The following is a 14,174-nucleotide window of genomic DNA, read 5'->3' on the forward strand; positions in this document are numbered from 1 at the left end:
ATTGAAATTAAATTCTAGTTTTAGTCCCTAAATATTTCATATGTTACACTTTTTTTAGGACTCCAGTTCAGTTGTAGAGTGGACGCAGGCCCCAAAGGAAAGAGGTCATCGGGGATCGGAACATCTGAACAATTATGAAGCAGAGTGGGACATGGTCAATACAGTTCCGTCTAAAAAGAAGCCACATACCAATGGAGGTATGAATTAAATCTTTTGAAATCTTAAACTGATATGCTACAATATAATAAAAATAAAAGTGCAAATAAAATTCTTTAGTGTTTCTCTGTCACAAGGATGATTTGGTGCTTTAATACATAGAACTCATATTTTAGTTATATTCCCTCTTCGTCTCTCTTTTTGTTTTGTTGGTTGTGACTTTATTTAAAAAAAAAGGTTTTAAAAATACGTGTTCTGTTTTGTAGTTATTCATGGCAGAAAATAGAAACACTTTAAAAAATTGCTTTAGATGTCTCTCATGCACATTCTTCTAGCATTAAAAAAAAAAAATGTTGTTTCGTCCTAAAGCACCAGGGGGAGATGGAGTATACCACTAAACCATACTGTTCTAATTTCAGTGCTTACTGATATCTTCACAGCTCATTACAATATATATTCAGTGACTGTTCTCCTTTATATACTACATGTATATATTTAAATCTGTGTTTCTGTGTGATGATTATCTACATGTAGATACAAAAAAGAGCCAAGCTAACAGCCTGAAAGAACACATATACTAATGATGTGTTATTTGTGATTCTTTTAAAAATAATAAATACTTGTACAGAGTTAAAATTTTTTTCCTTATTGATTAGTGTTTTATAACTAAAAAGACATTTAATGTCTTACTCATTCTAGTCTCAGTTTATGATTTATCCTCATTTCCCAGATTCAGAAAAGCTGGCCACAATTGGCTGGAATATGTTTTTTGTTTGTTGTTGCCTAATATCACTGAATCCTTGAAAATGAAAGTGACAGGCTATAGGAAAGAACAAAGGAATGAATTTTCAGAATTTCATAAAAGAAAGAAGCATTACGTGTATGAGAAGAGCATAATCTGACAATAAACGTCTTCTTAGATTAGTGGTTTTCAACTTTGGCTGCACATTGAAATAACCTGGGTAGGTTAGGCTTTTTAAAAAATACTAATGCCTGTGTTTCATCCCAATGAATTAAATCAGACTCTGGGGATGGAAACTGGATATTTGTGTTTTTTAAATGCTGTCCTGTTGATTTTAATGTACAGAACTGAGGACCTGTGTGTAGCTGTGTAGTTTAGCAAAAAACCACAGATGTAAATACTGCTTATATGACTTGGCCATGCGCTGTGACTTATAGAGTCTTTATTTAGCAATTATTGAAAGTTAACGAGACATTTTCTTGGGGTGCCTGGGTGGCTCAGTCGTTAAGCATCTGCCTTCGGCTCAGGTCATGATCTCAGGGTCCTGGGCTTGAGCCCTACATCAGGCTTCCTGCTCAGCGGGAAGCCTGCTTCTCCCTCTCCCACTCCCCCTGCTTGTGTTCCCTCTCTTGCTGTCTCTCTCTCTGTCAAATAAATAAAATCTTTAAAAAAAAAAAAAAAGACATTTTCTTTTTTTCTCTGTATTTAAAAAATTTTATGAATGTATAGCAGTAGAAAACAATATTGAACATAGTATGGCCTAGTATGCATACACATGCACATATTTGACAGAACAGGAGTTATGAAGTGTAGTGCATTCCATTCCACCTCATCCCATCCCTTCTTCTCCCAGACTGTCTCATCCAATTACATTTCATCAAAAATTCTTCCTAAAGGGGACACTTTTTTTTTTTAATTTTTTATTGTTATGTTAATCACCATACATTACATCATTAGTTTTTGATGTAGTGTTCCATGATTCATTGTTTGCATAACATCCAGTGCTCCACGCAGAATGTGCCCTCTTTAATACCCATCACCAGGCTAACCCATCCCCCCACCCCCCTCCCCTCTAGAACCCTCAGTTTGTTTTTCAGAGTCCATCATCTCTCATGGTTCGTCTCCCCCTCCGACTTACTCCCCTTCATTCTTCCCCTCCTGCTATCTTCTTCTTTTTCTTTTTTCTTAACATATGTTGCATTATTTGTTTCAGTTTCAGAAGTACAGATCTGTGATTCAACAGTCTTGCACAATTCACAGTGCTCACCATAGCAGATACCCTCCCCAATATCTGTCACCCAGCCACCCTATCCCTCCCACCCCCCACCATTCCAGCAACCCTCAGTTTGTTTCCTGAGATTAAGAATTCCTCATATCAGTGAGGTCATATGATACATGTCTTTTTCTGATTGACTTATTTCACTCAGCATAACACCCTCCAGATGTCGTCTCCAGACGTCGTTGCAAATGGCAAGATCTCATTCCTTTTTATGGCTGCATAATATTCCATTGTGTATATATACCACATCTTCTTTATCCAAGGGGGACACTTTCTAAGCTTGATGTTTCAAAACTCAAATTTATGCCATTATGAAACATTTTTATATATTTAAAAAGTATTTTTTTCTAGTTTTATTCATTTTATAGTTCTCACATTTTATACCTTTTACTTTTTTTTTTTTTTGACAGAGAGTGAGAGAGGGAACACAGGCAGGGGGAGTGGGAGAGGGAGAAGCAGGCTTCCCGCGGAGCAGGGAGTCCGATGTGGGGCTCAATCCCAGGACCCTTGGGATCATGACCTGAGCCGAAGGCAGATGCTTAACGACTGAGCCACCCAGGCGCCCCTACTTCTTACTTTTTTGTGTGACAAAGGAAATTGGGACAAAACTTAAAAAATTGACTATCAAAGACTTAACTTTCTTTATACTTTTTAAGAGTTTCTATTATGAAGTCTTTGTTTTTATATAGCAGATCAAATGTTTTGAAAATGTTTCTTACCAGAACAATAGACTCCCATCATGTTCTGTACACCCATCCAAATAAAATGTCATGTCCTCGGTGTTAATTCTATTCAAGACATACAGGGACTTACTGAACTGTTTTAGTTTTACTCTTACGCTATTATGGTTAGTTTTCCCATGTCATTGTGTTGGGGATACGTCTTACGTGTGTTTGGTAACATCATTCATCAAAACTAATGTGTTTTTGTTTTGTTTTTAAGATTTTTATTTGAGAGAGAGAGAGAGCAAGAGAGCGTGTGGGCACAGAGGGAGAATGAGAGGGAGAAGCAGACTTCCCACTAAGCAGGGAGCCTGATGTGGGGCTTGATCCCAGGACCCTGGGATTATGACCTGAGCCAAAGGCAGATGCTCAACCGACTGAGCCACCCAGGCGTCCCAGAACTAGTTAGTTTTATTTACCTTTCTTTAAGAGAGAAAAGGAAATTCTGAGTTAACTCTTGGATTCATTAGGTTTCCTTTGTGTAAGCCTTTCTATTTCTGGTTGGCTATCGGTGGTAGACTAAATTGCAGATTTCTTTTATGTTGACTTGGTATTAGGTTATTCATTTATTCAATGCAACTTTGAGTACCTACTATGTGTTATTTACTCTTCTAGACATTGGGGATATAATTATGAACAAAATAAAGTTCTTGTTCTCATGAAGCTTACTATATTCAAGTAAAGGGGCTTCCAGAATTGACTTGTAATGTTTCTTTCATTGTTTATCAGAGCTTCAAGTGAGGAAATGTGTAAGGCATTTTCTATTCCATATGTGATGTGTTTCTTCCATTAACATGGGAAAATCTGTGTAAAAATTTTACTTTTGAATGTGTACAAACTCCTGAAAATTCATATAGCTTGCATGTATTTATATTCTCCATATGATTTTCATGCATTAATTTAAATTGTCTTTCTATGTAATTTAAGAATTTAATTTTAAAAATAGTCTATATCTAGTTTTTCGTTGCTTTGAAAATATTTTTGGTCTTTGCAAATGATCTAGTAGTCCTAAATACATTAATATGTAAATGATTCAGGAAGACATTGAAATTCTAGAATTGTTTTCATTTTGATATTAGCTTGTAGTGGTGTTATGAGCTCTATGATATAAATTCTAGTGAAATTTGATGTATGGTAGTCAAGTTGGCACATGGCGCTTAATCTAGGATCAGCCTTAGGTATGAGTTCACCATCTGAACTGGTGTGGAACCTAGGCAGGTCACTGTAGAGATAAATTACTTTTTAGCCTTTCTGGACTTCTTTCAAATGATACTTAAGTGTCCATGAAATAGTAGATGGTGCCTGTATTCCTTGTAGGTAGAAGTTCTGTAAGCTGTAGATTTCTTTGTGTCAATTTAGGAGATCTTGTTGGAGCTGATGGAGCTATGGTTTCCTGACTATATAGGAAGGTGACATATATGCAGGTCAACACTAATCTCCTCTTTGATCAAGTTCTATAAGCACATATCTTCTATGCAGTTTATGTTTGTGGAGTTGATAGCGTGGAATGGAACCGAGATCTTGAATAATAGAATAGTGCAATACTTCTTAGGAAATAACATTAGAGAAATGGATTTTTAAAATTTCAGAGACATGACATGCTTATGTCCCAAGTTAAAACAGGTCAAAATGGCATTTTTGGGTAGAAATTGTAAGTAGTAGTGGGAAAGTAACATTTTTCCCTTTGTTCTTTACATTTTTTTAATATATTTTTTAAGCTGCTTGTTATCAGGTATGATATTGTTTACAAGCCTAGGATTTTTAAGCTTACATAAATAGACCACAACCTCAGAAAATACTTTATTTTATGTTACTGTAGTTTGGGTTGAACTGAGGTCTTACTTTAGTAGATGGATTTAGTAGGAAGATTGAATGTATTCATTCTGTTTTTAAAAAAACACAGACCTCTTGACAAATGCGCGTGTCACCCTTGCACAGGAGCCAGGCTAATCTCTGTATCATTCCAATTTTGTGTATGTGCTGCTGAAGCAAGCACTGTATTCATTCTCTTTGAAGCACTCACAACTTTGTTATATTTTCATCCGCAACTCCTCACTGCTCTCTGGGTTTTTGTAAATAAAATGTCTGTTGGTATATTTACTCCGGTGTTAATTTTTTATACCAGTGTTATTTACCTTCACTCAGTATAGTCTAGTAAAAATAATTGCAAAAGGAAGTGAGGAAGTAAAGGTTTTTTGTTTTATTTTTAATGACTCTCCAAGAGCATCATGCCATCCGTATTTGGCGGGGGTGGGGAGTGGGCAGTGGAAAAGATTAACATTTTTTGAGTATTTGCTATATAATTGACACTATACTAGTTAGGTGACAAGTATTATCTCTTAATTCTTAGAATAACATTGGGAGGTAAGTATAATTATCTCCATTTTTACAGATGAAGAAACCAAGGCTCAGAGAGATTCAGTTATTTGCCCTAGATCATTCACTTAGTAAGATGGTGATGCTGTAATTTGAATCCAGCCTGCCTGCTTCCAAAGCCATAGTCATTTTTGGGCAAGCTTTTATTTGAAATTGGGGTAATATTTTTTCACTCTGTATGCAGTAAGATGATTATTTTCAAAACTGTTCTTTTAAGAAAATGCATGTTGCCATCTCTAATATAGGTAGAAACCATAGTAATATGAATGCTATAGTCATTCCCTAGGTTCAACAAGTATTAGGCAGTCATGAAGAGCACTATCAGTACCTTTTAAAAAGGTGAACAAAAATATTTTGCCCCACTTTCTTGTTTTTAAGATGCTCCAAGTCATAGAAATGGGAAAAGCAAATGGTCATTCCTGTTCAGTTTGACAGACCTGAAATCAATCAAGCAAAACAAAGAGGGTATGGGCTGGTCGTATTTGGTATTCTGTCTAAAGGATGACGTCGTTCTCCCTGCTCTGCACTTTCATCAAGGAGATAGCAAACTACTGATTGACTCTCTTGAAAAATATGTGGTATTGTGTGAGTAAGTATCAAATTATTTTCTACTTACTGAAACTGGATTATTGTATTGGTCCCAAGGCAAACAATTTTTACTTGTCATTGGGCATCAGTGACCTGTGTGCAGATGAGGGTGCAAGCAACTTTGTTCTTTCTAGGATATTGACTGCTTTGGATGAATGATTGAATAAAATTTTCCATTTTAGTACTTTGGATCTGCAACTTACCACCTTATTACTGTTCTAAAGAAAAGAGTGGTCCAATATTTTTTATACACATTTAAATGAATGATGATACATCAGTAACTTACGGATTATATATTTATGTAATTGACCTTTAATTACATATTGTCTGTTAAAGATAGAATTTTATTTGTACTCTTGCATATTTAAACCCAGCAAATCCAAGGCCTTGATAAAATTATTATAGGTGTGGAAGACAGGGCTTTCTCACGTTCCAAAAATCTGGTGTCTTATATTTATTCACCTATGTGCATTTGAACACACATACTCTTCCTTGCTTTCACTCCCTACAAATATACTTTGGGTATCAGAGTTCTGAGCATTGTGCTAGTTGCTTGATAAGTAGTGAACACAACAGGCTATTCCTGGGTATCTGAGAGTTCTTGTGAAGGGTGCCAACCAGTAAATGGCAATAAAACTCAAGAACTAAAATGAAGCACAAGGTGCTTTGAGAGATCCCAGGAAGGGAAGAAGGGTCCCTCATTCAGACTAGGGGTTGGTTAGGGTTCAGGGAAGACTTTCTGGAGGAAGTAGTATGTGTGTTAAACTTGACAAATGAGTGAACATTAGCATGAAAGAGAAGGACATATTTGAGGGAGAGATGTTTTAGATAGAGGGAAGAATATAAAACATGATGAAATCACAGAACAGAGTAGTTGAATATCAGAGGTCTGCATACTGGGAGACAGAGGGTACCAAATTTAAAGATGAGGCCAGAGAGCTGAGTAAATGCCAGAGCATGAGGATCTTGTAAATCGTTTTAGCTGTTTGTTCCAGTCATGTAGATGAGATTATAGTGGCATGAATTAGGAGAGTGACAGGAAAGAGAGAGTATTGGAGAAAAATATTTAGGGTTTGATTTTGTGATTGAGTGGGTATGTGGAGGTGAGAAGAAGGGAGAAGTTGAGATTTTTAGTTTGGGGAGCTGTAGGGATGAGTGTTAACCTTGTTAATAATGTCACTTTATAATAGAGTAACATAATATCTGAATTTAGATTATATAAATCTAGTAGTGATCCAAAAGTTGGAAAATTTTGGCTGTGTTTTCTGATATGAAATTCTCCTTCCTACCATGTTGACCATCTCTGGCTGGCACTAGGCATAAATCAGTATCAATATCCATGAGAAAGTCAGGCCTCATTGGCAGTATGTGGGTCTTGGATCTTGAAGTGGAAGCTTTGAATAGGTTACCTCCCGGGGGTGGGGGTAGGGGGTTTAAGAAGATTTCAGGAGGGGCATGATTAGAGCAAAAGTTTTGGCTGTTGAATAGCAGGTGTTAAAGACTTGGGGGTTTTAGTATCATAGCAAGTTCTGTATCTGTCAGTGTTGTGATGTAACTGTCAGAAAAGAGTTCATTCAATTTGAGACCACTGATTAAAGCATAGTATTTAGGATGAAGTGGTAGTTCCTCTCTACCCTTTACTGGTCTTTACTTTGGAGAACTAGGGTTGGTGTTAAACATTGCATTTTAAATGTGCTAAACTATACTACATAGAAAAGATGACCAGTGTAATGAGAGAGATCAGAGTGGTATCATGAAAAGCATTAGAAGGGTATAGGGATTTAACTTGAAGAGGAGTTTTGGTGCAACATTAAATAAAATCCAAACTTACTATGGTCATTGAAGTCCTGCATTGCCTTATTAATTGTTTATCTCTTAAGCCTTGCCTCATGCCATTCTCTTTTATATTCTAGCTGTATAGTTTTCTTTCAGTTCCTGAAATGCCCCAGACTCTTGAGTTAGAGTCCTATATGTATGCCGTTTCTTTTGCCTGGAATATTCTTCTCCCTTTCTGATCCTAACGTCTCAGTTTATTTTATTTTATTTTTTTTTAAGATTTTATTTATTTGACAGAGAGAGAGAGACAGCGAGAGAGGGAACACAAGCAGGGGGAGTGGGAGAGGGAGAAGCAAGCTTCCCGCCGAGCAGGGAGCCCGATGTGGGGCTCGATCCCAGGACCCTGGGATCATGACCTGAGCCGAGGGCAGACGCTTAACGACTGAGCCACCCAGGCGCCCTAACGTCTCAGTTTAATGTCACTTCCTCAGAGTGGCTTTTCTGGATGCCCCCTCTCCCAAGTAATGTAGGTTCCCACCCCCATTCTTTTTCATTGTCTCATTCCCTTGTTTGCTTCCTTCACAACTCTTAATAGAATAATGTTATCTCTTTACTTTTTTAATATTCTACTCTAGAATATATGCACACAAAAGCAGAGATTGCATCTATTTTGTTTACATTTTCACTTAAGTTCCTAAGCACAATGCCTGGCACTGTATTTGTACAATAAATTTCAGTTGAATGAATAAATGGCATAGTACTTAACCAGTTCTACAAATAATTTTGAAAGAGTTGTTATAAGAAATATATCATAGATTTGTTTTGTATGGCTCCAAAGAGCAATTAGAAGAAAAGGGTTGTAGAATTTTCTATCTTGGGTGGGTTCAAGGATAGACTCAACAATCACTTAGGTGCTTATAAGAGTATGTGTACCTTGAATGTGTGTTGGTGATGTTTTAATGAGGTTGTAAATGAAACCTCTTTACAAATACAGAAAAGGTAACAGAGTAAGGAGTAAATATAGGAATCAGATGATGGTAAAAATATTATTAGTGAGGCTTAGATGTGCAGCAGCATCATAATTCACCCCAAAGTAGTTTTGAAGTCACCCAGTTATTATTTTCGAACAACCACAGGTCTTCCTATTGAGGACAGACTATTTACAATGTGAATGAAAGCAGACTAGAAAGCCCCTTCTATGGGTTGATAGGCAAATCCGAGAGAGAGAGCGAGCGAGCCTGGAAGGGGTTATTTATGCCAAACATGCACCTTAACTCTTTCCTGATCTCAGTAATCAGATACGTCCTAGTGAAGGAGAGTTTAATAGAAGTGCAAATTTCCATTTTAAAACACGAAGCCATGGGAATGGTGTTCCTCCATATATATATATATTTTTTTTTAATTTTTCATTCAACAAGTTTATTTTTGAGGGCCACTTATGTCCTAGACACTCTGTGCTAACTTGCTGGAAAAAGCAATAATCAGAAAAGATATGGGCCCTGCCTTCATGAAGTTTGTACTATTGTGGGAGAAACAAACATTATTTATACAAATAAATGTAGCATTTAGCTGTAATAAGTACTCCAGATAAGAGATGTGTAGCACTGTCACAGCATATAATAGGATATTTTTTAAGTTTTTTGTGTGTCAGTAATTTTAGCTCTGAGAGAGAATGAAATTAAGGGGAGGATAAAATGGGACGTGATATGAGCATCAGTGATTAATTGCAACCTTTAATGACCTGGTCAAAGAGAAGAACCTAACAGAGGGACTGACCTCCCTCCCTATACTTTCCTCTCTTCCTTTTGGGCTTTATCTTTCAATTTATGGTCAACCAGGGATGTGGCCATTCTGGGGGGGAGGCGGGGAAGGTGGTGGTAGGGAGAGATAGCCTAAAGTGAGTCCTTCAAAAACCACTGCTAATACCAGCCACTTCTCCACTGTGTGTTCTTCTGTGATACTGGGGGCTGATTTAATCTTTGCCCCCTAGATGGTCTGAAATATGTAAGAATAATACATCAGATTTTTTATCTCCAAGGCCCCTGTGTACCCTAAGCTGAAAATAAACACTTCCTGTTCTCTTTACATCATAAATTATACCCAGTTATATTGCACTATAGAGCTCACTAGAGATTATATGTTGAGCCTCAGTGGTAGAATATAGATACTCCAAAGAAACTGTCACTGACATTAAAGAAATTCCATATTTGTATAAGCCATCTCTTTCAGATTCTTAGGGAGATAGTAAAGATCCTTGTTCCTTATTTCATTAGTTATGATCTAAATAAATGGAATTCTCAATTTGAACTCCAAAGAAATGAAAATTACCAAATATTCTTGGTTTTTCAGTCTACTAGATGTCAGCCATGGCAATCTCATTTCCTGTCCTCAGAGCAGTTATCTTAAGCAAAATGATGTTTCCAGAGTCATGTTCCTTTGGTCAGAGATTGTTGTAGAGACTAGAAGGAAGAAGAATAGTTCCAGAAAACCATGGTTTCTGCAGCCTCACTGGGGTGCCAGGCAGTCTATGCCAGCGTCACCCTTCTTCTTTTCAATTCAGAACCAACAGAGAGAGACCACATTCTCTTTTTTTTCTGATTAACTTAAATTGAATGATGTGGCTTGTGTTTGTGGCCATCTTCTCTTCCTAATACTGCCCTAACGAATTAAAGGCCTTACCGTACAGATGAACAGAAATCATGAATGTCCTGGGGATGTGCAGCCTTATAAGACTCAGAATGAGGCTGGGCCAGCTGTGCACACACAGTTCCGTCTTTCATTCTCACCAGCTGGATCAGGCAGTGCAAAATAGGCTAGCTTCTTGAGACTTGTTATTTCTCAAATGGTTTTATTATCTTCTGGGAAAAACAAATTGTCCTTTTCATTCATGTTTGTTAGTGTTCTTTGATTTATCACCATTTAAAACATGATACTTGGGTAAAGAATGAATCACAAATGCATTTATGTCACCTTTCTGGAACCAAGTTGGTTGCTAGGATATGAATGAAGGTTGTGATAGAAAGGTTCCATTAAAATTATTTTGTATATTGGGCCATTTTTACATTAATATATAAATAAGCAGTAAGATATTTCGTATTATATAACACCATTTATAAGATTAGGTTATAAACCCTCATTCCCTTTGAGTTATATGTATAAAATAATATATTATATATATAGTTTTGTGAATATTTTGTACTTTTTTATTTTATCAACCTTTTTTGATATAGCCTTTGCAGTGATATTTTTATTTCTTTAGCTTTCCATATTGGTCCTTCTCAGTAGCAATGGAAAATAGTTACCACTACATCTCAGCACACAAAACATTCTTCAACTGTTATCATTTCTGAATTTATTCTGAGGTTTTGGGAGAGGCTTACTCCAAAGCCTGGGAAATACTTCTGATTTTTCAGTAGATATACTTGTATAGTTGTGATATTAGACAGTAGTTTTCTTTAAGCCCTTCATTAGGCTCTAATAGAATTGCTGATGTTACATCATTAAAAGTTCTGTCTTGCTGCTTTGAAAGTCTTGAATAATGTTGTTATAGGGGATCAACTTCCAAAATCCATTTTATTTCCAGAATATATACATATAAATCCATAATATTTCATCTTTCCAAATTAAATCATTGTGATAACCTGGCAGGTGGAAATGTAACAATATTCTGGAATTCCCACCCTCCTTTTGATGAGCTCTGCAGTTACCTAGAAATACACAACTTGTCCTTTGATTCATAAACCTTTTAAAAATGTTTTTGTTGATTTCCTTAGCTAAGGGCAACTAAGTCTCAAATTTTTTTTAAAGATTTTATTTATTTATTTATTAAGATTTTATTTATTTATTTGACAGAGAGAGACACAGCTAGAGAGGGAACACAAGCAGGGGGAGTGGGAGAGGGAGAAGCAGGCTTCCCGCGGAGCAGGGAGCCCGATGCGGGACTCGATCCCAGGACTCTGGGACCATGACCTGAGCCGAAGGCAGACACTTAACGACTGAGCCACCCAGGTGCCCCAAGTCTTAAATTTCTTATATCTCTCTTTCTCCTAGAGCTTTCCCCAGCTCCTCATCACAGAGCATTGGATATAAAAAGTGAAATCCTTAAAAAAATTTTTATTTTTGAAAAGATATTTTTTATTTTTGAGAGACAGAGCATGAGCAGGGGAGGGACAGAAGGAAATGGGGGAGAAGGACAAACAGCCTCCAACTAAGCACGGAGCCCGATGCGGGGCTCGATCCCAGGACCCTGGGACCATGACCTGAGCTGAAGTTGGACACTTAATCAACTGAGCCACCCAGGCGCCCCTAAATCCTTTCTTCTTAAAAGAATATCCGTGGTTGCTTACTGGTTGGGCAGTCATTTCTTCTTCCCATTGCTAGTTTATTGACTACAGTTTTAAATCTGGAGCCATAATAATTATCTGAGCTCAGATAGCTAAAGGTTACAAATTTATTCCCTTTCTACATGCATAACCAGTGTTTTGACTTTGATGACCAATTTTTATTTGGATTTTATTTATTTTTTTTTTAAGATTTTATTTATTTATTTGACAGAGAGAGACACAGCGAGAGCAGGAACACAAGCAGGGGGAGTGGGAGAGGGAGAAGCAGGCTTCCCGCAGAGCAGGGAGCCCGATGCGGGGCTCGATCCCAGGACCCTGGGACCATGACCTGAGCCCGAAGGCAGATGCTTAATGACTGAGCCACCCAGGCGCCCCTTTATTTGGATTTTAAATAAATAATTTGACTTAATTTGTTAGAAATCAAATAATAACCACAGTGCCAGCTCTACTGTGCTAGGACAGTGTATATTGCTATATTAGTTACTTTTTCTGGTGCTATATTTAAAAGACTTATTAAAAATGCCTTGTGGGACCATATAAGTCTTCATATTAAGCATAACCCCAGTAAGTGTTCAGAAAAATGACATTTAATGAAAATTGAACGTTTTTAAAAGTCATAATGTTTTTCTTACCTCAAATGACTCAACCTCATCTTTTAAAAAGCCAAGGGGCTTATTAAGTTACTGTTGTCTCTGAAGATCAAGCGTTGTTTCTGAATGTGTAAAAATAAGATCCTGCTTTGGAGTTCATATCCCCTCCAGCATTGCTGTTGCATCCTGTTATGTTAGAATTGAGAAGAGATAACTGTTATTAAAGTTCTTATCTCAAACATTTATAATAAACTAGAAGTAGATAGCCACAACATAACACATTTAAGTTTTATTTTAAACACAGAAAAGTTGTGGATTTATTATAGCGAACTTACTAAGTTATAGAACTTATTGAATAGAAAAAAGACTGGATAATTTATCTGATTATTTGAAATTAAATGTCCATTTGGAAAGCATTTATTCTGCAGTTATTAAGAAATGTAAAGAAAAACTTGCTTCTAGAGCTTAATAAGCAAGAACTAAAAACATACTGTTACCTTAATGGTATATTATAACCTTGTTAAATATATTCATGTATGTGTGTTTATAATTATGGTTAGCATAATTATGATCTTTAACAAATAATCTATTTTATCTTGTGTTTTTAATATCTTATATTGCAATACTACCAAGCTATGGAATGAAGTTGGAAACTCTTTCAAAATAGGACATTTTCCTGTATTGTACATATTATATATACTGATGAATCCAAAGTGTGCTTTAACTTTCTTTAATTTTTATGATGATAAAGACAGATACATTTGTAAGGTTTTTCTACTATAATTATAAACAAAAACTTGGTTAATTACAATTTAGTCCTCTTGGCTTTACCTAGAGTAAAAATATTCTTCAACCCTTTTATATTTGTCAATTTAGTATTTCATGTTTCATGTAGTTTTGGAGCTCCTTTAAGATAGTTACTAAGTACTTGCTAATATTGTATTAAGGGGAAACAGTTCTAGAACTGGACATTTGAGTTTTGGGATTTTCATTGTTATTGTTGTTAAGGAAAAGTAGGCATTAGTAATTGTTCAGGTAATAATTGATGCAGTGTGCTAGTTATTTTCTACGGATCCTTTCTTTTATTACAGATCTCCACAGGATAAAAGAACACTTCTTGTGAATTGTCAGAATAAGAGTCTTTCACAGTCTTTTGAAAATCTTCTTGATGAACCTGCATATGGTTTAATACAAGTATGTTTCTTAGTCCATTTTGTATTTATCTGTTATTAATCTGACACCATTATTTCATACACCTCCTACCTCTCTCTCACTTTCTCAGAGATTATACAGAATAAGGCAAGTGTCTCTGTAAAGTTTATGGGACTGTAATTCTCTAATTTTTTAGAAATAATGTGTTTCATATTATTTGTAAGACTCAGAAGCTTCCTTGGTTCTTAGTTACTCTTAAAGCAATGTTTCCCTTTATTGTAATACTGAAATTGGACATTAGTAGATTTTTATCATAGCTTTTACTGATTAGTTGCAAGGTCACTGGGTAAGCCACTTTGAATTTATTAATGATAAACTTAGTCAAAAATGTTTGAATTTTTATTTTCCATTTTAAGTAGGTTCATTTGGGGCGTGATAATCTAATTCCCC

At 36.1% G+C, this 14,174-nt stretch overlaps 1 protein-coding gene and 1 non-coding gene across 3 annotated transcripts in view; one reads left to right on the plus strand and one right to left on the minus strand.

Moving 5' to 3' along the window:
• TBC1D15 (TBC1 domain family member 15) overlaps positions 1-14,174 on the plus strand; it is an 82,718-nt gene that overhangs the window by 31,877 nt on the left and 36,667 nt on the right. For both annotated transcript variants that reach the window (XM_028110909.2, XM_028110908.2), the window contains 3 exons: positions 59-197; positions 5,654-5,864; positions 13,664-13,766. In XM_028110909.2, coding sequence (XP_027966710.1) covers positions 59-197; positions 5,654-5,864; positions 13,664-13,766 — 453 coding nt within the window. The remainder of the gene's footprint in view (positions 1-58; positions 198-5,653; positions 5,865-13,663; positions 13,767-14,174) is intronic.
• LOC114215112 (U6 spliceosomal RNA) lies at positions 4,793-4,895 on the minus strand. The gene has a single exon (XR_003610538.1). It is a non-coding gene; the product is annotated as a U6 spliceosomal RNA (small nuclear RNA).

This window comes from Eumetopias jubatus, unplaced genomic scaffold (genome assembly GCF_037043125.1).
Source record: "Eumetopias jubatus isolate StellerSeaLion01/CBP00866 unplaced genomic scaffold, mEumJub1_p1.0 scaffold_8, whole genome shotgun sequence".
Lineage (NCBI taxonomy): Eukaryota > Metazoa > Chordata > Mammalia > Carnivora > Otariidae > Eumetopias > Eumetopias jubatus.